The sequence below is a fragment of the Oncorhynchus masou genome, chromosome 32, assembly GCF_036934945.1.
Source record: "Oncorhynchus masou masou isolate Uvic2021 chromosome 32, UVic_Omas_1.1, whole genome shotgun sequence".
In the NCBI taxonomy this organism is placed as follows: Eukaryota; Metazoa; Chordata; class Actinopteri; order Salmoniformes; family Salmonidae; genus Oncorhynchus; species Oncorhynchus masou.
The window spans coordinates 60,671,816-60,697,322 of NC_088243.1; the positions used below are offsets into that span (position 1 = coordinate 60,671,816).

At 43.8% G+C, this 25,507-nt stretch overlaps 3 protein-coding genes and 1 non-coding gene across 5 annotated transcripts; 1 reads left to right on the top strand and 3 right to left on the bottom strand.

Annotated features, from left to right (window-relative positions):
* Positions 1-40: 40 nt before the first annotated feature.
* On the top strand, positions 41-5,070 carry zgc:113425 (uncharacterized protein LOC541425 homolog). 2 transcript variants are annotated; one of them, XM_064954716.1, is made up of 6 exons: positions 41-444; positions 582-641; positions 800-931; positions 4,017-4,163; positions 4,291-4,351; positions 4,491-5,070. In XM_064954716.1, exons 1-6 carry the CDS (start codon positions 235-237, stop codon positions 4,592-4,594), a joined length of 714 nt encoding a protein of 237 aa, XP_064810788.1. In that variant the 5' UTR covers positions 41-234; the 3' UTR covers positions 4,595-5,070. The 2 variants fall into 2 exon arrangements, with proteins under 2 accessions (XP_064810788.1, XP_064810786.1); XM_064954714.1 differs by having other exon boundaries at positions 42-444; positions 4,488-5,070.
* On the bottom strand, positions 5,062-8,339 carry LOC135526382 (ras-related protein Rab-33B-like). The gene is made up of 2 exons (XM_064954713.1): positions 7,824-8,339; positions 5,062-7,437 (listed from the first exon to the last, which is right to left on the bottom strand). The coding sequence occupies exons 1-2, from the start codon at positions 8,052-8,054 to the stop codon at positions 6,937-6,939; spliced, it is 732 nt and encodes a 243-aa protein (XP_064810785.1). The 5' UTR covers positions 8,055-8,339; the 3' UTR covers positions 5,062-6,936.
* A 2,154-nt stretch (positions 8,340-10,493) lies between these two features.
* On the bottom strand, positions 10,494-23,788 carry LOC135526381 (N-alpha-acetyltransferase 15, NatA auxiliary subunit-like). Its single transcript, XM_064954712.1, has 20 exons — positions 23,468-23,788; positions 18,885-18,969; positions 18,455-18,559; positions 17,901-18,058; positions 17,684-17,818; positions 17,248-17,401; positions 17,030-17,149; positions 16,769-16,864; positions 16,517-16,623; positions 16,332-16,404; positions 16,088-16,257; positions 15,807-15,959; positions 15,585-15,713; positions 15,154-15,367; positions 14,793-14,986; positions 14,436-14,544; positions 14,246-14,344; positions 12,453-12,596; positions 12,237-12,334; positions 10,494-11,621 (listed from the first exon to the last, which is right to left on the bottom strand). The coding sequence occupies exons 1-20, from the start codon at positions 23,519-23,521 to the stop codon at positions 11,412-11,414; spliced, it is 2,607 nt and encodes an 868-aa protein (XP_064810784.1). The 5' UTR covers positions 23,522-23,788; the 3' UTR covers positions 10,494-11,411.
* On the bottom strand, positions 14,621-14,756 carry LOC135527311 (small nucleolar RNA SNORA18). The gene has a single exon (XR_010453428.1). It is a non-coding gene; the product is annotated as a small nucleolar RNA SNORA18 (small nucleolar RNA).
* Positions 23,789-25,507: the final 1,719 nt, after the last annotated feature.

The following is a 25,507-nucleotide window of genomic DNA, read 5'->3' on the forward strand; positions in this document are numbered from 1 at the left end:
TTGTATTTCTTTGCTGTGCACCTGCGCGTGGGCGGGTTAATGGTCAACGCGCTGAAGTTCACCTGTCGTGCATGAGTCAACAGAAACCAACACAACAGCCCGGAAGAAAGTCAATGAGCGGACAGGGTGAAAGGACAGTTGACCTATTTAACAAAAGTATAATACATTATAAACATGTTGCAGTGAGAGAACTTATTGTGGAAGTCGGACTGGGTGTTTTTCTGTGAACTCGATATGACAAAGGACTTTGGAAGCGCCAAAGTGAAAGTGCGTCGTGAGATGGACCGCTACCGGTATTTCATCTTTAACCAGCGCAGTGTCGTCGTTCTGGGCATTCTGCAGGTAGCATGTGCGGCGCTGTGCTTGGTGTGCGGATTAATTGATGCGTTTTTTCGGAAAAACACCACACTCAGTGAAACTAGGGCACCTGTGTGGGCGGGTTTGGTGAGTATGATTGTTCTTTCATCGAAACAGATTTACTGATTCATCAAAATATAGAGGATGACTTGACTATATTGATTTTGTAGTGACACATTGGACTGTGCCTGTTTGTCGTCATTCATAATGACTTCCTCCTATAGGTTATGGCCTGCCCAGGTGCGCTGGCGCTCTTTGCTTCCCAAAGGAAAAACCCAGTATTGGTAAGTGTGATAAAGGTAGCCTTGGCTTGATGCTTCGTTCCTCCTATTGAATTATAATTAAAGCACACCAAACATGACTGTTAATTTTGTCTGACTGAATGCCACAAAGGTGACAAATAATATTAAATCCTCTAATAGCGTGGTTTGACCCTGTTCAGGTGAATGTAATGATCGCTGTCTCAGTGTGCTCCTGTGTTTCCGTGGTGATGGTGTCAGGTTACGCCTTCCTAACTTTGACCTATGGCGAGAATGACAACGAGGTGTTCCACCATCACAACAACCTTGAAGTGGTAATACCCGACCCTACCACAAACGATCAACACAACGAACTCTTTCACACACAGCCCCTAGTCTGGTCTGTGTGTCAGTCAGTTTCTGTCACAAATGATTTAGTCTGGTATATCCAACCTGGTCTCACAGCATTTTGTATAGTTCTGTACATAAATTTGAGGCAATCTATTTTAGCCAAACTCAAAGGCAGAAAGAAACAAAGATTTGAACGCCATTAAACTGTAAATATCACAGATAGGTGCTTAGTTACCAGTATATTTGTTTATATGGCTTGTTCAAAAAAAAGTTGACCCCGAAAACCGTATTTTCAAAGACGAGTGGATGTAACTGTGTTTCTTCATTTTCCCCGCAACTAGCACAAAACCAATGTGCCTGATATGCAGTGAGTCTGGAGCTCTCTTGAAAAGTGACAATGTTAAGCGCCATTATGACACCAGGCATAGTAAATTCGATCAGATGTATCCCCTGAACACAGAGGCGAGAACAAACAAGATTAACCAACTCAAATCCCAATATGAGAGGTTCACCAAAGTCCTTGTCAATTCCCTGACAGCCCAACAATGTGTTCACTGAGGATAGCTTTGGTTTTGGGAAAACACAAAAAACAATTTTCAGATGCTGAGATGGTAAAATAATGCATGTGTGAAGTTGCTGACACCTTGCTTGAAGGTAAACAAAAAGATGAGCTCAGGGAAAAGATCAACCATATCCCACTGTCAGATTCCACAGCAATGAGGAGATCTGGAATATTAGCTGAAGATTTAACTTCACAAATTGATGAGGCCATTCCGAATGCACCATGCATTTCATTAGCTGTGGATGAATCGACAGATAACACTGATAATGCCCAGCTTCTGGTGTTTGTCAGATTTTATAACGAAACAAAGGAATTCTGTGAGAAGCTGTTGGGCTTAACAAATCTAGAAGCACACACACACACACACACACACACACACACACACACACACACACACACACACACACACACACACACACACACACACACACACACACACACACACACACACACACACACAGGGAGAGGATATCCATGAGGTCATCAAAGGGATGCTGACAAGAAGGAGGAGAGATCTCAAGTCACTGGTCTCCATCACCACAGATGGAGCTCCAGCCATGATAGGAAGAGGGAGGGGACTGGTTGCATGTTTGAAAGAGGACCACCCTGACCTGAAATATCACCACATCAGTCTGTCCTGTGTGTCAGTCTGGGAGAAGAGTATTCTGAGGTCATGACAACGATGATGAAACCTTTTTGAGAGCAACATCATCCCTACAACACCACTTGCTACGAGGCATTCTGACAGAGGCCGATGCCAGTTGTGATGACTTACTACAGCACAACACCGTCAGATGGCTCAGCAAAGGCAGGGTTTTGGAAAGCTTTTGGTGTGCCATTCAGGAGGAAATCAAAGTTTTCTTATCAGAGCAAAAGAGTGACATGGCAACTCAGTTTTTGGAAGATAAGAAGATGGAAACAGTTGAATTTTTGACAGACATTACATCACACCTTAATTAACTGAATGTTAAGCTGCAGGGACAGGACAACACAATGTGTGCTATAACAGCAGTCTGGGCTTTCCAGAAGAAATTGGAGCTTTTCAAGAATGACCTCCAGGGAGAACATGTCCACTTTCCCAATCTTCTGGTGCAAATGCAGAGGGATAAAGATGTTCCCAACCATGTTGATCACATCCAGAAGCTGATGTAAAACTTCAAGGCTTGCTTTTATAACTTTATTGTTGGAAGAGAACTGCTTCTGCTCATCCAGAACCCCTTCTTGGTCACAAATGTGACAAAGTTGTCTGAAGAAGGAAAACAGATCTTTAAATAAGGAGATCACTGCAAATGGAGTCGATTGAGCTGCAAGTCGAAGAGCTGGCTTTGAAGAAGCAGGCTGGTGATTTTGTGACCCTGTCACATTCCGGGGAAAGATGGTGCCAGCAGCTGATGTCCCTGTTCTCAAGAAACTGGCACTATACACCCTGACCATGTTTGGCTCCACATACAGCTGTAAATCAGCCTTCTCCACAATTAAGTTTATTATTTAAAAAAAATACAGTACCAGGCTCCACAATGAACACTTGCACCAGTGTCTCAGAGTTTCTCTAACATCATTTGCACCAAAGTTCAAAGCAGATTATTTTTGTTAATATCCTTTGTTCTCCAGAAAACATGCACTTTATTTAATTTAAAAAACATTTAATTCAAGGCCCGTGTACAATGGTTCAAATAGAAGTTGAGTAACCCTGCTCTATTTAGTATGATATGTTACGTTTTGGCTGGTGTTTATTAATTTGTGGATGTCCATCACCCATTTCGTATGATATGTTACGAATTACAATTCATATTATATGTTATGAATTTGCACAAGGTACAATATGTTACGAAGTTGCCAAAAGTATTATGTTACGAATTTCAGCTAGGTGGCTAACGTTAACTAGCTCGCTAGGTTAGGAGTTAGGGTTACGTTTATGTAACCAGTGTTAAATGGCTAGCTGGTTAGTGGGGTGCGTGCTAATAACATTGCAGTCGGTGATGTCACTCGCTCTGAGACCTTGAAGTATTTGTTTCCCATACTCTGCAAAGGCTGCGGCTTTTGTGGAACGATGGGTAAACGGTGCTTCGAGGGTGACTGTTGTCGATGTGTGCAGAGGGTCCCTGGTTCGAGGAGAGGGACGGAAGCAATACTGTTACATTTAGAAGTTAGGTTAAAGGAAGGATTAGCTAACATGCTAGGTAGTTGCAAAGTAGTAAGTAGTTGAAAAGTTGCTGAAATCCTGAAGTTGGATTGCTAGACGTTCGCATTGTACATTTGCCTTAAGTAACCATCGAAAAATCAAGAATGTCAGATTTACATACAGAATAATACAAAATGCTCTGAGACCAGGTTGGTATATCTGACACTTCCTCCCTGATAGCCTGGGGATGAGGTGACAAAGGATTTGACTAAAGCAGAAAGTACTCTCTCTAAATCCTAAGGAGGTACCTAAATACCCGTCTTACACCCCAAACACACCTTGGATGGTTCATCAATAATAATGTGTGTTTCTGACTGCTCTACAGAGGTTTATGCTGAGCCGGATGGTGAAAGGGGCCAATGCCATCATACTGTTGGTCTGTATCGTCAGCCTGGTCCTCTCCTCTCTCATTGCCTTTGTAGGCTGTCGCAGTCTGCCCCTCTGTGGCTGCTATGATGGTCTCACTGGCCTGGTAAGAACATGTAGTAGTGCTAAACTACACTAAACCATTTCACAGCACTAGATAATCATACCTGATAATCATATGCAGTTGTCTGCCTAATCCTCCCATGTTTTCAGACTGTGTATGTGTGTTTCAGGAGATATTGGTCCCTCAGAATGACCCCAGCCCACAGACTGAGCTTGTGTGTACATGGCAAGGTAAGTTATCTAGGTGAGTGAGGAAGAGGGAAAGCTAGGTGGTCGAGGTCTGGCTAGTCAAAGGCTGAGAGTTTGCTACTGTATGTTGAGACACTTGTTTGGTATTGACTGTAGTGATAGTTGCTCTCTCCCCCAGCAGGTGGCGAAGACAGTGTGTTAAACTCTCCAGTGAACTTCAGCGACAGATGTCCTGAGGAAGAGGAGGCGCCCTCCAAACTCCCCCCCTACAGCAAACTCACCTGAGAGGAATCCTCTAGGCCAGTGGTTACCTAACCTAACCTCATGAAAGGGGACTTCACAAGGTTAGGATGAAAACCAGCAGACCCAGCTATAGAGGATTGTTATGTTTAAGTGAGTAGCTAGTTATATTATTGTCCATGAGCATTTCACCAAACAGAGAACCAAGAGGAGGCAGAATAACAGATGCAATATCCCAAACATTTCAAACTGCCATTTCAAATATGTTTATTTTTTTACCACTTATTACCCATCTACTTGTATGTGTAAATCCCTGTGTAATATACACATAGTTAGTGTAAATATGCCTTTTTTAATGAATTTGCCAAAGTTTCAGCTTGGAAGTGCCTTGTGGTATCCCGTGACTGTTGAAATGTACATGGTCCTTCTGTGAGGCTGCTCACGTTTGAATTGTTGCCCTGTTTTATAGGTGATTTTTATATGCCATGTTATATTCAACTAAATAAATCTTCTGTAATGTTTTTTTGGTGATCTTTCTTTAACCGCCCCGTACCACAGACATGTTTTCATGAAATAACAATGCCTTGAAATGTACAGAATGCTTTATTGTAAGGCTACACATTTGTAATGCAAGGCTTCACTCCCTTTTTGTGTTCCCAAAAGTTCAGACCTGATGTGTTCTGTCTCTCGACGCAATACATGGCGCCTTTCTCAAACATACTTATCGGGTCACTTGAAAAGAGCTATCACGCAGTACACATACCTCTATCAAAAAGTCCAAATAAAATGAACTTAAATGTATGAACTGCAGAGAGCACCAACACATTACAAAATAACACTAAAGACCATATGAAAGTAAAACAAGAGTGCAAGGCAATTGATAAAGCCTACCATTTTCTGTGTCTAGTGTTGAAGACCAATCTAAGCGCAACAGGTCAGAGTGAATATTAATCTTGTAATTAATTTCTAACTGTATCCTGAGAAAAGGCCATTATCTGAGCCCACGGTACTTTAGAGCAGCTGATTACTGTGATGCGGCATCTGTGTTCTACTGGCTATAATCATTTTATGACAAGATTTACTGGTAATCTAACATACAGTACATAAACACAGTCACAAGTCTTCATTAGAGGGTTATTTCACTGGTGGGTTTTCATTGCAACTGTCCCATGTCCAAACAAGCAGGATCAAGGAGTTAGCTAGCTAACTTGCCTAGATATCCTGAAATAATGTTGAAGGATAATCTTGAAATGTGCCTGGTCTAAACGACTCAACTAAAACTCTTAGTTTAGCTTTAAGTAACAATAAGTAAATTGTAAAAAAAAAAAAAAAAAGTTAGCTGGCTAATTCATTGAACCTTATTTGTCGTATACCCCTCAGGTGCGTTAGCTAAGCTTAATAGGCAATAACACAGGTACTGTTCTTTAAACTCTTTTTGACACATTTTACAGACTTATTGTAAAGATAAAGATGCATTGATAGCAGTCATCCAATTGTGTACTCCGTCATCCATTTAGTATGATGTTACATCCTGCAACAACAAAAAATATGTACACATTTTGGGGGGTCCAATTCGTACGATATGTTACAAATTTGTTGTGCTTAAGATCCCGGACTGCAGCTTTCACCAAAGCAGATTATGAAGAGGTAATAATGACAAGTTTTGCCCCACATCAACAATGATCTCATCAGGAGGAGTGGTAAGTGCAGCATCACGTTGTGTTTCACTCACAGTACTTTATTGCACATTTCTCTGATGTTATGCCACACATCTTTCTCACAGTCACACACGTAAAGCTGAAACTCACACACTTGCGATGGACCACAGGACCGGCTGTGATCCAAACACACACAAAGCAATGATGACCATAGTAAAGGCATTTTGGATGACAACACACTAGGGTAGAGCGGATTGAATACGTGTGTGGTTACTTAGAAATGTATTTGTTGTATTTTGTAATAGTTGTTTTATAGATGTGACATATTGTAAGACATGCAGCATAATGTAACTTTGCTTAGGAAACCATTTTATAGTTGTCTGCTTTATGCAGGGGCACAATTATAAACCCTATGGATGGGAATTTTGGTACAGAAACACCTGAGTGATGTGCACTGATATAGCCTGCTGTAAACTATGAGAGGTATGTGTGCATTATTCCTACATGTAAATCGAGTATGTTGTACATCAATCAGGCAAACTCACAGTATTCTAGCTCAAACACAGTTCAGTGGAACCAGTCAACAAGATTCATTTCAAACAAGTTCCCTTTTGATCTTTTTCTTTCCCATACCACTGAGATGTTTACGCTATATGATAATAGTCCTTCCTTTATCTCCCCCTAACCTCCCTCTCTTGCTTCCTCCGATGCTCTCTCACCCCTCCTCTCTCAGCAGCTGCAGGTCCAGCTCACCTTCTCCTCGCCCTCATCCCTCCCCCTTATCAGGGTTACCGTGTCCCCCCCTAACACCCCCCTGGGCAGCTGGCTAAGTATCAGAGGCTTCTGGGACTTCAGCTTGTGGGCCACCGTCATGAAGATGGCCTCCACATGATCACTACTCCCCCGGATACTGTCTCCGCTACCGTCGCTGCTGGGGTTCTTGGCGGACGTCTCGAACAGGGGCATAGAGTGGGCATCTGCAAACTGCTGGGCCAAGTCCGTGCCCACCTGGACAGAGTTCTGCAGGTCACACTTGTTCCCCACCAGGATCCTCGGGACCTCCTGGCCCAGGGCGTGCTGCTTACACTCCTCGATCCAGTTCGGGAGGCTGCGGAAGCTGGCGGCGCTGGTCATGTCGTACACAAACACCACAGCGTGCACATTGCGGTAGTAGTGCTGTACCATGCTCTTACGAAAGCGCTCCTGGCCCGCCGTGTCCCATAGCTGGACCTGGAGAGGGAAAGAGAGAGAGGAGAAAGAGAGTAAAAAAATATGACACTTAACAGCTTCTTGGATGTATTGAAAGTCCTCAAAAACTGAAACACAGTAGCTAAACCTAATGTCCAATGTGAAGGTGCTAGAGGATGAACTCAACTGTAATATGTGTATGATTCTACAGAGAGCAGTCGGTGCATCAGACAGACAGCTAGTTCTCTCTGCTGCCACTGCCCTTGAGATCAAATATATAGACGTATGAAATTGTTCCCACAACAACCCCCCCCCCCCATGTGTATGAGGTAACCTGCCTGCGTTCATGCCCATGGTGTTAAATATTGTGCGGTTTTAGAATAATCCAAACAATAATGTTGCATGTTTTATGTCAACTAACAACTCACCTTGATTGTCTCGCCGTCAATCTCGATAAGTTTCTCCCGAAAGTCCACCCCGATAGTGGCCTCGGTTTTCTCCGGAAACTTGCCAGCACAGAATCGGTAGGTGAGGCAGGTCTTGCCCACCCCGGAGTCCCCAATCACTATTATCTTGAAAATCCGTGTCCGTGGTGGCGGGAGATGAGACGAGAGAGTCAGCGAACTGGTGAATTCCATTGACGACTCCACACTTGCCATATTGATTAGTTATTAATTATCGAGGGTATACTAGCTAGCTAGCTAGCTGCCTAGCTAACCAACAGAGCTGTTGTGGCTTGCAAAACTGCCCCTCCAAATGCTAGCTGGATGGGCTGTTAAAATTAGACAAGGAATCTCGGCCAATACAAATACAACTGGACATTCGTGACAAATCTGTGAGCTCCAAATACAAATGTATGACCATGCATTAGTTTCGTACTGGCAATTTCACGTTGCTAGCTAACGCAATCTTCTAACTCCATCCCTGACCTACGTTAGATATAAAGTATCGTACAATGTTGACAGAAAACAAGACTCTCGCGAGAGGGAACCAAGAAAGTGAAAGCCTTTCTTGATTGGATCAGATTCGACACAATGGGCGTTGCTTACAACACCAGCCCGCCTCCCACCTCCCTACCAAGCCCAGTCAAACACTAAAATAAGCATTACACAAGTGAGAATAAATAAATTAACTACAGTACTAAATATTTATACAATTAACATGAAATAATAATAGTTATTCAGATGTTTGAAAATATATAAAAGTGTGAAATCCTGTTAATGTTTCAGAAAGTGTCTTTGAACCTCAATTTCAAACAAACAGTGTGTCTGGCCAAACAGTGGTCAGTGCTCCTTACCCAAAGTCATCTCCTGTAGTGAAAAAGGCATCAACATGTCTATGAGTACTCGTTCTCTCCTATTACAGTTTGAAAAAATGTTATAAATGACATTATCTTTATTGTCATGACTGGTGAAAGTTCACTAATTTCCACTCTGTCCTTGTTTTTATTGATGTTGAGTTGCAGTGACTTTTTGAACCATGTCAACTTGTGTTTGTAACATTATTATCGACAGACAGACAGTAACCAACTAGACGTAAGGGGCAACAGGGTAGCCTAGTGGTTAGAGCATTGGACTAGTAACCAGAAGTTTGCAAGTTCAAACCCCTGAGCTGACAAGGTACAAATCTGTCATTCTGCCCCTGAATAGGCAGTTAACTCACTGTTCCTAGGCTGTCATTGAAAATAAGAATTTGTTCTTAACTGACTTGCCTAGTTAAATAAAGATAAAATGTATTTAAGTACAGTACTTTGTATACACACTATCATATCCCAGTTGAGTGATTTCTTTGCATAGTGATTTTTATTACACAAGTAATAACTCTATGCCTGGTGCTGGAGCCCCCCAAGGTTGAAGGCTAAGTATCTCACTACAGGAACTGGTCTCAAGATTTTATGAAGAGGCAGGATACAAAGCACTAATACATATTCCAAGTAATATTTGACTTATTCCACATTTTGTTGTGTTACAACCTGAATTCAAAATGTAACAAATAAAACAATTTCTCATACACAATACCCCATAATGACAACGAGAAAACATGTTTTTAGAAATGTTTGCAAATGAATTAAAAGTTAAATACAGAAATATCTCAACATAAGTATAAGCTAGATTTGGCCTTGTGTTTAAGGTTATTGTCCTGCTGAAAGGTGAATTCATCTCCTAGTCTCTGGTGGAAAGTTAGTGGATTTGGCTATTTCAGTCACAGCCATTGCTGACAGATCCATACATTCATGCACACAGTCATGTAATCTCCATAGACAAACAGTATAATGACCTCACCGAAGAGCTCAGTGACTTTCAACATGGCACCAACACAGGATGCTATCTTTCCAATAAGTCTCTTTGTCAAATTTCTACCCTGGTCAACTAAGGGATGTTCTTGTGAAGTGGGAAAATCGTCTGTCCTCGGTTGCAACACTCACTACTGAGTTCCAAACTGCCTCTGGAGGCAACGTCAGCACAAGAACTGTTCATCTGGAGCTTCATGAAATGGGTTCCCATGGCCGAGCAGCCCCATACAAGCCTAAGTTCACCATGCGCAATGCCAAGCTTCGTCTGAAGTGGTTTAAAGCTCACCCCCACTGGACTCTAGAGCAAGTGGAAAAGCGTTCTCTGGAGTGATGAATCACGCTTCACCATCTGGCAGTCTGACCGACAAATCTGGGTTTTTCAGATGCCAGGAGAATGCTACCTGCCCAAATGCATAGTGACAACTTTCAAGTTTGGTGGAGGATGAATAATGGTCTGGGGCTGTTTTTCATGGTTCAGGCTAGGCCCTTTAGTTCCAGTGAAGGGAAATCTTAACTCTACTGTATACAATGACATTCTAGACCCTTCTGTGCTTCCAACTTTGTGGCAACAGTTTGGGGAAAACCCTTTCCTGTTTCCGTAGGCAGTCATTGTAAATAAGAATTGTTCTTAATGGACTTGCCTAGCTAAACAAAGGTTCAATTAAAAAACACCCCTGATAGTTCGTACAGCCCATGCATGTGTTCCTCTTGAAGATCAAACTATTTAGTCTTTCTTGGCATTTGGAATGCTGATCCTGAATCCTACAATAAAATAAACTTCTGCAGGAAAAACAATCAGGAAATATATGATTTAACTTTAGTTTTATTGAGAACTCCTTGGTGTTAGACCACACCAATCTATGTGCAGAATTCAGTATGATTGAGAAGGCACCCCCCCCTCCCCAAAAAAGAAAAGGGGGGGATAACTTGGATTAAGCCTTTTTTCAACATTTGATCAAACAGATCCCAAAACAAACATTTGTTTTATCATGGAGGTTTTATGGGACTTTCACATAGGTACAACTGGAAAGGAAAATACTGAGCGGAAAATAAAATACCCGATAAATCTGCACGTCAGTCATACAGCAGTCCAGGTGAGCTTTGAGTTCTGTCTCCCTGCATTCAGATCAGCTGTCCTGTCCCCTCCTGCAGGCCACGCCAGGAACTACCACTGCGCCCCCTTGTGGCCAAGCAGAGGACCGTTTGAGCTCAGTAACTGAGTGCATCGCTCCTACGCCTCCCCCAAATAAGTGATGTCTCCTTTTAAAAGTTCCACCTTTCTTTATTGGCACACGCCAGCCCACAAGTACAACCACAATCCTCCATCACCACCACTACAATTGATATCTTTCAACTTTTGCAAACTTTTTTATTCTTTGTCATTTTTAATATATAAATTACCTTTAAAAACGTGAGAAGCAGATGCACATACAGGAGAAATACAGGCGTGAAAACACAGGAGTAAAAACCTGACTTAACGGCAGCCACCCTAACCACTTTACACTCTTCTCATACTGTTTATTTTGTTTCAGTTAAAGAATAGAGTTGTCAACAGGGTTTAAAAAAAGTAAAATAGGCATTTGTTTTTTCCTCCTCTTCCCTCTGCGGCTCTCAGTCCAGGTCAGTGCACTGCAGGGGGCATTCACGAACAAACAACCTTTGCTGGGGTTTGTCAGACTGCCGACTGGCAGCGTGTGTGCTCCTCTACTCTCTCGCTCTCCTCTCACATGTCATTTGCCATGTCGTCGTGCTCGCCGGCTGACAGGTCTCCGTTGGCGTTGATGGTGGAGGCGTTGTCCTCGTAACCAGGGGGCATGAAGGCCAGGGTGTGGGGGTACAGCTTGTTACATGCGGCGCGGTACACCTCCGCTGCCTTCTGCTGCCCGTCGCCCAGGTTTCCATCACGCAGAGCCTCCAGCACCTCTGTGCAGATCTGACAGGAAAGACAAGATAGGGTGTCTGCTTAGACTTGGGTCACAACACATTCACAATTGTTCCTTGCCTTTGTTTTTCCGAATACTGTTTCAGGCATAGATGTGGTAAAGAGGTCAATGGAACATGCCATGGAAACGTTTGGGGTAAAGATCCCAAATCTCCATTGCTCCCCAGCAAAATTAGCCTATGTTGAGGTAAAAATCTGAGTAAAATGCTTTTACGGATGTCAACCGCAAGACATGTTCATGTCATCTTAACCAATCAACTGCATTAGTTAAAAACAACTGACTACCGCCACTGATTTCTGTATGCTAGCTATTCAACCAGTTTATACGAACGGGAGCTAGCATTTTGCAGTCACTTCTTGCAAACCTAAAAAGTGACAACTTATAAATGTTATGCAGCGAAAACAGACAAATCAGACTTCAGTAACCACATTGTGGGTCTGTCAGTCATGACAAATATCTACTATGTTAGATCAGATTTGTTGAATGTGCACCAATCCGTTGTCCTATCTCCCCTGGTCTACGTTCCATTGACCTTTACCACATCCATGGGACTACCATGCCAAAAGGTACTTGTTCAAATAAAAGCGCAGTGAGTAAGTGCTCACCGTGATGCTTCTCCCATTGAGGGACTCATCCAGCGCTGTAGCCAGCTCAGAGGCCATCTTGTCCGAGGACGGGTCCAGATAGAACATCATCTTAGCAGCTGCAGGAGGACAACATAGTGCTGATCAGTCACATGTTCACACGGTGTGTGAGTGGTAATGGTACAATCTCATGTGGGCTTGGTTGGGAGTGTTGGCTCAGGTAGTGTGTGTACATACCAGCCACACGGTGTGGTATAGAGTTGGAGTGTTGGCTCAGGTAGTTCTTGTTGAAGCTCTGTGGGTTGCTCTCCCCAAACAGCCGCGATATCTCCTGCTTCAAAACAGTCCGCACAGCCTGTGGTAGGTCCTTACTGTCTGACACTGAGGAACACACCCATTACAGTGGTCACCAATCGGAGTCAAGATCACTTTCGCATTCAAAAAGTAAGCTTAGATCTACCGCTCAGACACATTTTTAAATATTCTTTAAAACGTCATTTAAAAAAAACATTAACCTAATAAAAACAGTTCTGTACAAACCTTGTTGTTATAGTAGGCGTAATACATTATCACAGCATATTGGCTATATGCTCGGTCTATTGTTCTCAGACCAGATTATATTTCAAAACAAGCTTTGATTAGAAAATAGATTAATTTAACTAGGCAAGTCAGTTAAGAACAAATTCTTATTTAGAATGACGGCCTACACCGGCCAAACCCGGACGACACCAGGCCAAATTGTGCTCCCACCCTATGGGACTCCCAAACACGGCCAGTTGTGATACAGCCTGGAATCGAACCAGGGTGTCTGTAGTGACACTTCAAGCACTGAGCCACTCAGGAGATCAGTTGGTATAGCACTTGCGAGGCACAGCTGAGCATAAATTGAAATTAAATTTTTTATTTTACTGTACTGATGGTACCTGCATCTGAGGGTCATGGTGCTTTCAACGAGGTCAAATAGGTCAAACGTCAATAGTCTCCAGGTCGGAGGTCTAGAAAGATACCAGTTTCCGAGTTGTATAACCGTTCAAAACCGTTTTGAACAGTCTCAGCAAAGGGAGGGAAAGTGCAGCAGAGGGTCTGCCTCTCACGGTCCTTCCTTTCCTCCGGTGAGACTGACCAGAGAGGGAACAGTCTTCCACCTCATGCACAACGCAGGGCCATCGATACACTTGGCTACTCATTCATTGCAGTGCAAGTGAAAGCAGGGAGAAGCATGTTGTTTTGTAATAGTGTTGAATAAAAACAGTGCTGGATATAAAAGTCAACATGAACTTTTAAGTTATTAAATCTTATGTAGGCTAGTATCAAACTTTGTCATGGCAGCGGCCATGGAAGCTCTGTGGGCACGGTGATTTGAGCCGTACGATTGGCCAGCGCAGTAGGCACACTCGATTTTCCAGTACGCCAGGAAGTTGAGGAGTTTGTCTTTTCAGAAAAACAAAATGGTTCAACATGGGAACCCTTTGCTTACCTGGTGCACAGGGTTCCTGAATCAAGTGCACCTACCTCCAACAGCGCAACACAAATAAATGCCTCGATCACACCGACAGAGTTGCAAATTGCTACGCAGCATCATCTGGATGTGTGCAACAAAAGTTCAACATTCACCTTCTGCTACCATTTCTGTCAAGCCGTGTACGCATACAGTCTGAGGCATACGTTCAATAAATCCAACGTATGCACCACCCAGAACGCACTGCAACTAGCTCTTCTAGCAACGCTGCAAGGCAAACACAGCGTTCCATTGGAAATTAATGTACCTCTGGTGAAGGAGTAAAAAAAATAAAGAGCGCAAGCCGTTATCATGGGCTTTTCTCCAGAAATGTTTTGAGATCCACTAGGAATGCCTCGCGATCCACCGGTTGGTGACCACTGCATTACAGCATAGAATCAGAACGTGGTAGAGATCTTTGTAGCAGAACACAGACAACTATTCAGCAAAAGGGTTCAGAGACAGAGAGAGTTGTGGGTAATGACAAGGCCCCTCAGCCTGGCCGTGTGACAGAAGACCTACTCCATCGTACCTCCTTTGAAGAAGCGCACTAGACACTGGTGCAGCCACGGGTGGGAGGGCTCCATGGAGAACGCTCTCTTCACTGACTGCAACATCAGCAGGTACTTCTCTACGAGAGGGAAAGATACTTTGTTTTCACAGACAAAAGGTACTGGTATTCTGTGTGTGTCAGAATGTCAATCCACGTCTTGTTCCTTTACCTTTCCTGAAATAGATCTCAAAGGCCAGGAGGTGGGTCTCAATCTTGTTCTTCACCAGGTTTTTCAGGGGGGTTAAAAACTTCACTGCCTCCTCGAGTGGGTTCTCCACCTGCAGGGGGAAGAAAACAAATGGGTCTTATTCCAAAAACAAACAAACACTCAGTCTCCTAATTGGTGTAATATCACCATGTTCTGCAGTGACATCCCACAAGGCTAATGGTAGAAGCCATGTGGGTAAAGTGTTAAACCACAGGTTTGTTCTTTGAGACATTTCCAACGACTAGGGCTCACTGGGAGGAGTCTGCCGGGATAGGTCTCAGTGATTCCTTCCATCTTCTACAGGCTCCACACACGCACCTTGGCTAGTTTGTCTGGTATGAGCTCCTCCTTGGGTCCTCCGATCTCCTCGTCGTCGTCCTCTTTCTTCTTCTTCTGGTTCTTCAGCTGTTTCTCCTTCTCTGCGTTCTTCTTCTCCTCCTCTAGTTGGGCTTTCTTCTGGGCTCGTCTCTGCTTGTTCCTCAGCTTCTTCAGCTCTTTGTCATTCAGGTTCTCTGTGGGACACATGGGTTCACTCAGAGATCACGACTACACCAAACCCCCCAAAAATAAAACATTGTAGGAAACATCAAATTAGTGCTAATCAAAAACAAGTGGCGGTTTGGGGTATCGCAGACAGACTCCCTCTCTCTCGCACAGACTGGCGCTGACACACACGTACCGGCGTCGGCCTGGTGTTCCTTGTTGTCGTCGGTGAGGGGGTTGTCGTGCAGGCCAAGGTAGATCTGGATGGCGGTGCGGGCAGCTTTGTAGTAGAAGGGATGCATGCGCAGCACGTCCTCCAGCTTGAGCAGGTCCACGTAGGATCGCAGCGTCATCTTCCTCATGCAGTACGTGTGGAAGTCAAACTGGTCGTCCGTGATCTCCACAAAATGCTGATGGGACACAGAACAGAGATGGTTTATGATGAAATCCAAACAGAGCAGACCTGCACTACCACTGAGCCATCTATACAAGTTTAAACCTCAGTGAATCTACATGAGCATCTCTAAAAACAGGGACCACATAGCTCTTTTTAATTTGAGCACATTTTAAGGGGGAGGAAATCTAACTTACTAAGTGCCTGCTTCCCACCCAAGTTAGAAAACGTACCCTCTCGATCTCATGGCACTTCTTGAGAGCATCTCCAAACTTGTTCATGGACTTGTAGGCCAGAGCACATTCTGTCTGGTACCACATACACTGCATCTCATTGAGATTCTCTACCGCCGACGCACCCTCCTGAAACAGACAGACAGCGCCACACACAAAGGGTTTCAAGGCAACAAGCATTATGTGGAGTCTACACAGACAGCTTAACACACACTGACTGACCCGTGTGAACTTTGAGCACATCTCCTCAGCCTCTTTGACCAGGCCGGCCTTCAACATGTACTTGGCACATTTTGAGTTGATGAAGCGGTCAGCAGTGTCCAGAGCCTGGGCCTCGTCCATCCACCTGGCCGCTTCCTTTATGTTACCTGCATGCTAGAGACACAAAGATGGAGAGTAATAGTCAAAATCAACAGAGATACCTTAGCAGAGAAGAACGCTATAATCACGTTGAGCCACACTAAATGTTCACCATGATGGCAGCTCTAGAAAATGTGTGTTACCTTGTATATCTTGGCCTTGATGAGGAACAGTTCTATGAGCGTGGGTGTGCTCTCGATGGCTGTGTTGATGTAGTCCAGGGCTAGCGTCTGCTGGCCCACGTGGTCAAAGTGCTGCGCCAGGAAATACTGGACCCACAGTAGTGTGGTGGGGGGCTCCTCCTTACCACCATCTACACAGACACAATGACATTCTAATACTACTCCGATTAGATTTCATAACACATGAAAATCTGATTGCACTCACCATTTTGATTGAACATTCGACAGCTTTTCAAACACGTCTCGTATCCAACCACTAATTCTTCAACGATTGACACCTACACAGATGGGAACAAGGATACACAGGATTACCCAGACTTCTCAGCCCAGGGCAGGCATGTTATTTCAGTGACTTGCTGGGGCCAATGGAATACGGTGGTTCTCCCTCACCTTTTCCTTGTCGTGATACAGGGACTTCAGAGTGGTGAAGACAGGCGGACAGCCTTTACTGAAGTTTGTCCTCAGATAGCAGTCCAGGCATTCACGGAACTTCTCACCTGAAAGGAAAAGTGAATGGAGCTCAGACACTCCAGCGTTCCACAAACCACACGTTTCAACATGCTTGTGTCTACCCACCGTTGTCTTGAAAGGTCCTCATTCCAGGGATAATTACACAGTAATGATAATGGCAGGCTTATGTACCTGTGAGGAAAGTGAGAGGCAGCCTCCGGGGAACCAGTCCTTTGGGATACTTCACCCATGCCTCCTCATAGAGCTTCTGCCTCTCCTCTATGCTAGCTGGGGACACACAACAAGCCAACAGTCAGAGCATGGCAGTCATACACCGATTCAATTCTGGTCACAAAATCTACCAAACACATTAGTCAATGTAGTGAGATGACTCATGCTAAAGAGGGGACTGGTTAGAGGGTCCAGTGGGAATGGGGTGGGTTCAAAGGTTACCTGGTTTCAGTGCTTTCTCCAGACCCTGGTAGTAGGCCCAGTTCTCAGGGTTCCTCTCCTGGAGTTGTCGGTAGACTTCTGTGGCCTCCTCCGAGCGATCTAGCTGCAGCAGCAGCTCTCCTGCATGGATACAGAATCATGTTAGATCTACACATCTCTCCCTCCCCCCAGATGCAAACACTCAACACACAGGCATTCTTTCACACACACAAACCCACCTCTGGTCTCCTCCACTGCAAGCTTGTCACAGATCTGTTTCTCGTAGGTGGTGAGGTGCTCCAGTGCTTCCTTGAACAGCCCCGCCTCCCTGAGCACCTGGTTCTGGTACAGCAGCAGCTCACTGTACTCGTAGTCCACTTTGTCCGGCGATGTCTGAAACACAGCACCACCAATCACATTTACTGAAACAGGCAGTGACCAATCAGATTTGCTGATACAGGCAGGGGGACGAATGAGATTCACTAATACATAACCAACAAATAAATTACTGACAGACAAGTAAAAAAACACAACAAAAAAAACAGGTGTACTGCTCCAGGCAGGGTGCCCAATCAGAATAATTGACAGACAGGTGATACAGGAACACCACAGAGTAATCAATGATACTTCTTTGACTCAAAAACAGAGGTCAGAGAGAGGTCAAGGCCAGCTCACCTGTTGTGTTTTGCGGAATTCTTCGACGATCTTGGCGGCCATCTCAAAGTCTTCCAGCAGGTGGTAGGCCACGGCGTAGCCGATCCACGAGGCCCTCTGCGCTGGACGCAGCTGCAGGAGCTGATAGCGGGTCTCCTGCAGAGAGAGCGAGAGACAAAATTATACACAAAGCAAGAGGGAATAGTTCAGAGGAGACAGACTCTCTCCCGGTCCTCACCCTGTAGCCCTCCAGGTCTCTCATCTGGATTTGGAGCAGTGAAAGATCCCTGAGGATCTGCAGGTTGTCTTTGTCCCACTTCAGAGCGTTGCGGTAGCACTTGATGGCCTCGTCGTACTTCTTATCCGACCGCTGCAGCAGACCGTACACATGCCAGCCTGGGAGAGGATGGGTTAAGGAGGCAAAACAGACATACCCTCAAAAAAACAAAAACAAAATCCTTGCAAAAAAAAACAAAAAACAACATTTGGAGGACTGAAAGGACATGGGAACAGAGAGAACGTAATACTTATGGTGACAAATCAAAACAGTGGACCCTGTATTAATGCAACCAGGTCTAGACTATTAGCCTCAACAGTAACAATCAGAGCCAATCTAGCTCTCTCCCATTCTCTCCCTGTCTGAATTACGTGGAGTAGACATGGCGCGGTAAAGGCTTATGGGATGGACTAGAAAGTTTGGGCTTATTATGAGCCTTTGGTGAATGTCCTCACGCCTCTGAGTAGGAACTTCATACAAAACCTCACCTCATTAGCCCTAGTATAGAAGGATACAGACATGGCTCTTAAGGTCGTTGCGCAGGCCTCGTCTCACCAGCTCATACGCATCCTCCTTCTTCCCCAAACAGTTCAGGGTCAGGCCTTTCATCGCCAGTGTCTCTGAGGGACAGATGATTGAGAGAGGGATTGGTGTGAGTCACAGCCTAAACACTACACCAGAAGAGGATTTACCATCACTCATGATCTAAACTGAGTAAAGGATATGAAAAATGTCCATGGTCACCCAGTTTGGATATCAAACCTGGACCAGACGGTTGTTGAGTCATTAGCTAATACAGCCTGATAGCAGTACTGGTGGAGGCTTAAAATCAGCATGTTGTTTGTACAACAGTATCTTCTAAATCAAAGAGGAATAGACAACCACGAGACACTTTCCAACTACTGAATGACAAGTGAGAGTAGCAGCTGTTGAAGCGGGCCTCACCTCCATGCTCTGTGAACTTTGGGTTGGAGAGGATCTGTTTGCAGAACTTGAGTCCATTTCTGTACTGCTTGTGCTCGTAGCATCTCTGCAACAGGGGAGAGGTGTTGTCATCAAGGTTTTTGTAAAGCTTGTTCTTAGAGTTCTGATCTGAGGAACCCCCCAAATATATGGTTACAAAAATGTACGCAAATATTCTAGAGGGGTTGACAATATGCCGTATTTTACGATATACCAATGTATATGCACAGACCGATCTATAAGGCATTTGAATGTTTGGTTTGCTAAATGTGGTACGCAGTGTGTAATGTCCATTTTTACACTTTACTCCACTACCAGTCAACTCTCTCTCCCCACAGACATGGTCCCACCCACTGTCACTGAAGGAGCGCATTTGTTGTTGCTTGACCACGAGACACTTTCGTTCAGTCTGCATGGTCAATGCAGCACGTGCAACAATGTTGATGACAACGATGTTTCCACTGATCTTAATATAAATCCACAAGCATTCTATAATTACTATATTAGTTTGTTTCTTACATCTGCAAACGGCTAGTTTGTATTTTCTTAGCAAGTTAAGCTAAATTGTGTTAGCTAACTAGCGATAAGCTTTAGTGGCTAACTAACAAACAAGCTTAATAGAAGTACTGAGTCAGAGCAAACGTAGCTAGCCTGATAGCAGTACTGGTGGAGGCTTAAAATCAGCATGTTGTTTGTACAACAGTATCTTCTAAATCAAAGAGGAATAGACGAAGCATGAATATGTTGCCTATATGAATAAAGATTTAATGTAGGCAAAGATCAGTCACCTATCACTTTGGTTCCTTCCCTGTCACAATAACTCGTCCATGGCATTTTTCGTTCGTTGTCATGTCAAACACTGTATTGAAAGTACCCACTATTATAATTCTATAGTTAGTATATAAATAATAAACATTCTATTGCCATGATTCCAAAAATTCGCCCAAGTGTTTTGATCGAAATCGCAACATTTGATTAAAAATAAGGCCTAGTATTTTTGCCCATATCGTGGCAGTGTGGAAATAATCTTACATGAGTGCAGGAAATGCAGATATTTATGGAAATGCAGGAAATTATTTCAGGTTGAAGTTGAATTGAACAGTATAAAACAATCAGAATGGAGAAAGACCCATTGAAATAATTTATAAATATATGTGTCGCCACCCTAGGTTCACGCACTACTCAAAGCAAATGTAGAACTTTTATTAATTAAAAAAACAGTCAATTTTGAAAAATACCAGAAAATACATGATATTTTGGCCATGTCGCCCAGTCCTAGTTGACTGTCTATATAGGGTTGTGCATGAACACTTGCGGGTAGATTGTCTGGTGATAATATCCAGCAAGCAAGCACAGTAGCACGTCACAACCCCAATACAGTAAGAAGTCTCTTGACTGAGTCTGAAAAAAATCAGCTAGCCTTCTTTGTGGGAATGTATGGTCAGATGGGTGTTGATATGCAGTGATTAGAGAATCGGTCAGAGATTCCTATCTGCCTGGGTCAGCGGTGGCCTACCAACCCGGTAACCAGCCTGCCAGCTCCCCACACAAAGATAATGCCCCGGAATCCCCACTGGCATAGGGAGAGGGAAGTGGCTACGATAGAACTCGGGAGTGCTCAACACAGCAACTAAAACAAACGTTTTTATAATGTTAAACAGAAAGAGTGGGAATAGAATTCACATCTATGCAAAACATTACACTTGTGGTGAGTATTTAACAGGGAAACTAGTCCCGCCCACCATCACCGTAAGCGCTTCCAAAAACAGCAGTGGCTATTCCCATATGCAGAGTAAAATTATGCAAGGATCTAGCCGACTAAACGTAAATATTTACAATGGAGTAGAGGCGACTTGTGTGGGCGGACTAACACCGACTCGATTTTTGGCTGAAATAGCCAAATCCAACGAATTTGAAGGGGTGTCCACATACTTATGTGGATATATAGATCTACTGAAGATATTTATTCAGTGTGTGCTCGGTTAAAAAAAGACCACTGATGCAAATCAAACGTCTCTTTACCATATGATCTTTCCTAGATGATTTAACTCAACCTGCGATTCATGATGGAGTTGAGCGGCGACTAATGTGAGCGGACTCAAACGCAGAGTTCACATAAAATTGTGTTTTGTTAAAAAAGAAAAAAAAAAATACTGATTTCAGCACCCAATGAATAGCCCGCAATTAAACAGAACAATGTAGTTTGTAATTGCGGGCTATTCTTGTGGTGCTGAAACCAGTTTTGACAAAAACAAGATTTTATGTGAAGTTCAAGATCGAGTCCGCCAACACTAATCGCCGCACAACTCAATCATAAATCGCGGGTTGAGTTTAATCATCTAGCAAAGATCATATAGTAAGGACAAGTTTGCTTTGCAGCAGAGTGGTCTGTTTTTTGTACAGAGCAAACCCTGAAGAAATATCATCAGTCGGTTTATACACACACAGTAGTATGTGGACACCCCTCCATTTCAACCAGATTGAGCACACAGCCATGCAATCTCCACAGACAAAAAAATGGCAGTAGAATGTCTTACTGAAAAGCTCAGTGACTTTCAACATGGCACAGTCATAGGATGCCACTTTTCCAACCAGTCAGTTAGTTAGTCAAATTTCTGCCCTGGTCAACTGTAAGTGCTGTTATTGTGAAGTGAAAACATCAAGGAGCAACAACAGCTCAGCAGCAAATGGGACTGCTGAGTGCTTAAGTGTGTAAAAATTGTCTGTCCTCGGTTGCAACACTCACTATCAAGTTCCAAACTGCCTCTGGAAGCAACGTCAGCACAAGAACAGTTCGTCGGGAGCTTCATGAAATGGGTTCCCATTGCCAAGCAGCAGCACACAAGTCTAAGATCACCATGCACAATGCCAAGTGTGCCTGGGGTGGTGTAAAGTTCGCCATCATTGGACTGTGGAGAAGTGGAAACGCATTCTCTAGAGTGAAGAATCACACTTCCCCGTCTGGCAGTCTGACAGATGAATCTGGGATTGGCGGATACCAGGAGAATGCTACCTGCCCGAATGCATAGTGACAACTGTAAAGTTTGGTGGAGGAGGAATAATGGTTTGGGCTAGGCCCCTTAGTCAAGGGAAGGGAAATCTTAATGCTACAGCATACAATTAGATTATTTTACCCCTTTCATCCCTAAATTCGATGATATCCAATTGTGACCCAATAACAATCATCTCATCACGGCAACTCCCCAACTGGCTCGGGAGAGGCAAAGGTTGAGTCATGCGTCCTCCGAAACGTGACCCGCCAAACAGCGCTTCTTAACACCTGCATGCTTAACCCGGACGCCAGCTGCCCCAATGTATCAGCGTAAACACTGTTCAACGGAGGTCAGCCTGCAGGGCAATAAGCCAAGCCCCCCAAACCCAACATCAGTGCCCGACCTCACCAATGCTCTTGAATGGAAGCAAGTCCCCGCAGCAATGTTCCAATATCTAGTGGAAAGCCTTCCCAGAAGAGTGGAGGCTTTTGTAACAGCAAAAAGGGGGACCAACTCCATATTAATGCTCATGATTTTGGAATGAGATGTTCGACATGTAGGTGTCTACATATTTATTTCAGCAAAGTACACTACATTACTAAAAATATAGAAGTCGTATGAAAAAAATATGTTTGTAACCAACAGGTTGTAGTTCACACTGTAGGCGTGGGTTATTTTAATTTGCAGGCCCTAAGAGATGGCGAGCTAATTACACCACCTAACTGGATAATAACTACAACAAATTGTTCAACACCATGCACAGAAATAGGACAAACGTGTGAATGGTACTCAATATTCAGGAGAGAAAGTCGACTAAATGTGTGCAGTTCGTTGGCATCATAGGACGCAAACTGTATAATTAGTCCCCATCTGATCTGTGGTTCAGCAAAGCGTGAGTGACAGCTAGTTGGCCGGCTAGCTAGCAAGGTTTTGTTAGCTAGCTAACTCTAGTAGTTGTACAATCAGTGGCAAATGATTGCATTAGCTAACACACCCAAGTCTGCAGTAATATAGTTGGGGACATCATGCAAACACGTTATGCATGTGAAATGTAACGCGTACATGGTTTAGGATAATCGTGTTGCTAAAATGCTGAGTAATGACGAAACACCTGTGCTTTTGGACGTAGAATGAGTTTGCAGATAGCTAGTTCGCGTAGCTAGCTAACTTATATAGCCGTAGCTAGCAAGCATTTGCCAACCGTGTTTTTGAGTCATACATGTATTATAAACTATCACCCTACAACAAACTGGGACCACACATAAGCCAAAGTTACCTAGCTATATGCCATGTTGCATGTTACCTAACGTTACCAGTTGCAAACAAACTGCTAACTAGCAGGCTAATGACAACCCGGCAGGCCATTTCGAGTGCCTCGAAACATGTTAGTCCACGAGTTAGCTAAAGTTAACGTTCGTTGAGCAGGCGATGGAAGGAACAGCAGATGTCAGCTAACAAGACGACATGATTGCATGCTGTTTTATTACAAGCAAAGCTACTTGAATCAAACCTTTAACGTTATAGTTACTTGAAATGGATTTAGCTAGCGACTGCTAGGCACTTTAACGTTACCAATATTCTCTTGAAGAGAGCATTCTCCTTCGGCGGTAGAGTAATTGAGGGCATTCTGTAAACTGGCTACTCTTCTGTAGCTTCAAGCATGAATCGACGTTTCCTCTCTCTCCCCTCTCGGTCTTTTTGAGGCAAAGTTCCCGGAGTTGTCTTGCTCTATTTCGGGCTCTTCTTCCTCACGTGGTGACAGCCAAGGCCCCCTTTAGACCAAAATGGCCGAATACCTTCTCCCCCGGGTCAAGCTGTTCTCCGCGTCTGCGTGCGTGCGTGCTGTGCAAAATGATCGAAATTAAAAGTTGCAAATGTAACCAATCAAACAAAGACAGTTACAGAAGGGGGGACGTGTTATAAAGTATAGTGCATCGCTTCGGCAATAGACGTGATGTAAAATGGATTCTTTACTGATAAGGCTGCATTGCACTTTCTGCCCTTTTCTTAACTCCAGCCTTGGATTCTGGAAAGGTCCCTTCATATATAGTCAGTCAATGAGAGGTATATTGCATTTAGCCAAAAGAAACCGACTCTCCTTAATTTATCTATCCTGAGTCGGAACCGTGCTATGCCGGGAACAGTGGTCAGCCAGAGCCCAGCGCGATATATGGCTGGGAAAACGTACCCCAATCCAGGGATGGAATACATAGTTGTACTCATAATCATCCCGAAATTATTAAAGGTAAATCTAGAAGATCGAAATAGTGCTGTTTTTATTTTATTAAACTGATGATTTCGCTAGCATAGCCGCGGGAGGTAGGGGTGGTGAGGGTGCAGCAGCACCCCCGAAAAATCTAAATAGAAAAGATATATACTAAACAAAAGTAGTGCATTAGGCTTTTACTAGTATTAGTAGACTGATATAGATGTATGTATTGTGGGAAACAAAACAAAAAAGCAGCATCTCTGCTTTGTCTAACAGGGTAGTTGTATAATTAAGAACAGTATCTTTCCGGATTCAATAGTTGTAATTGTAAGAGTTGTTGCCCTGTCCCTTTCTCTGGGATTATCATTCTAATGGAATCCAGAAAGAACAAAACCCTGTCCTTAAACAGGTGCAAGATTATGAGCAAAAAGCATCCACAAAACATGCTTGACCAAATAACATGGAAAACAACCACTTTTTGTGCTGTATTAATTTACCATCCTTACAAACCACTTCATATAAAATGTACATGACTGTATTGTACACAACATAACCAAAATTATATGGACACCTGCTCGTCGACATCTCTTTCCAAAATCATGGGCATTAATTAGGAGTTGGTCCCCCCTTCCATAAATCAGTCAGGGAGGGCTGCTATAACAACCTCCAATCTTCTGGGAACGATTTCCACTAGATGTTGGAACATTGCTGCTGGGACTTGCTTCAACCACAAGAGAATTAGTGAGGTCAGGCACTGATGTTGGGCGATTAGGCCTGGCTCGCAGTCGCCATTCCAATTCATCCTAAATGTGTTCGATGGGGTTGAGGTCAGGGCACTGTGCAGGCTAGTCAAGTTCTTCCACACCGATCTCGACAAACCATTCCCTTAATGGACCTCACTTTGTGGATGGGGGCATTGGCATTTTTATTTTATTATTTTACCTTTATTTAACTAGGCAAGTCAGTTAAGAACAAATTCTTATTTTCAATGACAGCCCAAAGTGGGACCAAAGTAACAAAGCCTACCATCAGTAACACACTACGCCGCCAGGGACTCAAATCCTGCAGTGCCAGGCGTGTTCCCCTGCTTAAGCCAGTACATGTTCAGGCCCGTCTGAAGTTTGCTAGAGAGCATTTAGATGATCCAGAAGAAGATTGGGAGAATGTCATATGGTCAGATGAAACCAAAATATAACTTTTTGGTAAAAACTCAACTCGTCGTGTTTGGAGGACAAAGAATGCTGAGTTGCATCCAAAGAACACCATACCTACTGTGAAGCATGGGGGTGGAAACATTATGCTTTGGGTCTGTTTTTCTGCAAAGGGACCAGGACGACTGATCCGTGTAAAGGAAAGAATGAATGGGGCCATGTATCGTGAGATTTTGAGTGAAAACCTCCTTC

Excerpts from the sequence above, each read along its gene's own strand:
- zgc:113425 (XM_064954714.1), top strand. The coding sequence starts at position 235 with ATGACAAAGGACTTTGGAAGCGCCAAAGTGAAAGTGCGTCGTGAGATG. Across the intron at positions 642-799 it reads AAAGGAAAAACCCAGTATTG|GTGAATGTAATGATCGCTGT; the intron begins GTAAGTGTGATA and ends GACCCTGTTCAG. Across the intron at positions 4,164-4,290 it reads ATGATGGTCTCACTGGCCTG|GAGATATTGGTCCCTCAGAA; the intron begins GTAAGAACATGT and ends TGTGTGTTTCAG.
- LOC135526382 (XM_064954713.1), bottom strand. The coding sequence starts at position 8,054 with ATGGCAAGTGTGGAGTCGTCAATGGAATTCACCAGTTCGCTGACTCTC. Across the intron at positions 7,438-7,823 it reads TTGACGGCGAGACAATCAAG|GTCCAGCTATGGGACACGGC; the intron begins GTGAGTTGTTAG and ends TTCCCTCTCCAG.
- LOC135526381 (XM_064954712.1), bottom strand. The coding sequence starts at position 23,521 with ATGCCCTCAATTACTCTACCGCCGAAGGAGAATGCTCTCTTCAAGAGA. Across the intron at positions 16,865-17,029 it reads GGAGAAAGCACTGAAACCAG|CTAGCATAGAGGAGAGGCAG; the intron begins GTAACCTTTGAA and ends GTGTGTCCCCAG. Across the intron at positions 16,258-16,331 it reads TCGAATGTTCAATCAAAATG|ATGGTGGTAAGGAGGAGCCC; the intron begins GTGAGTGCAATC and ends GTGTCTGTGTAG.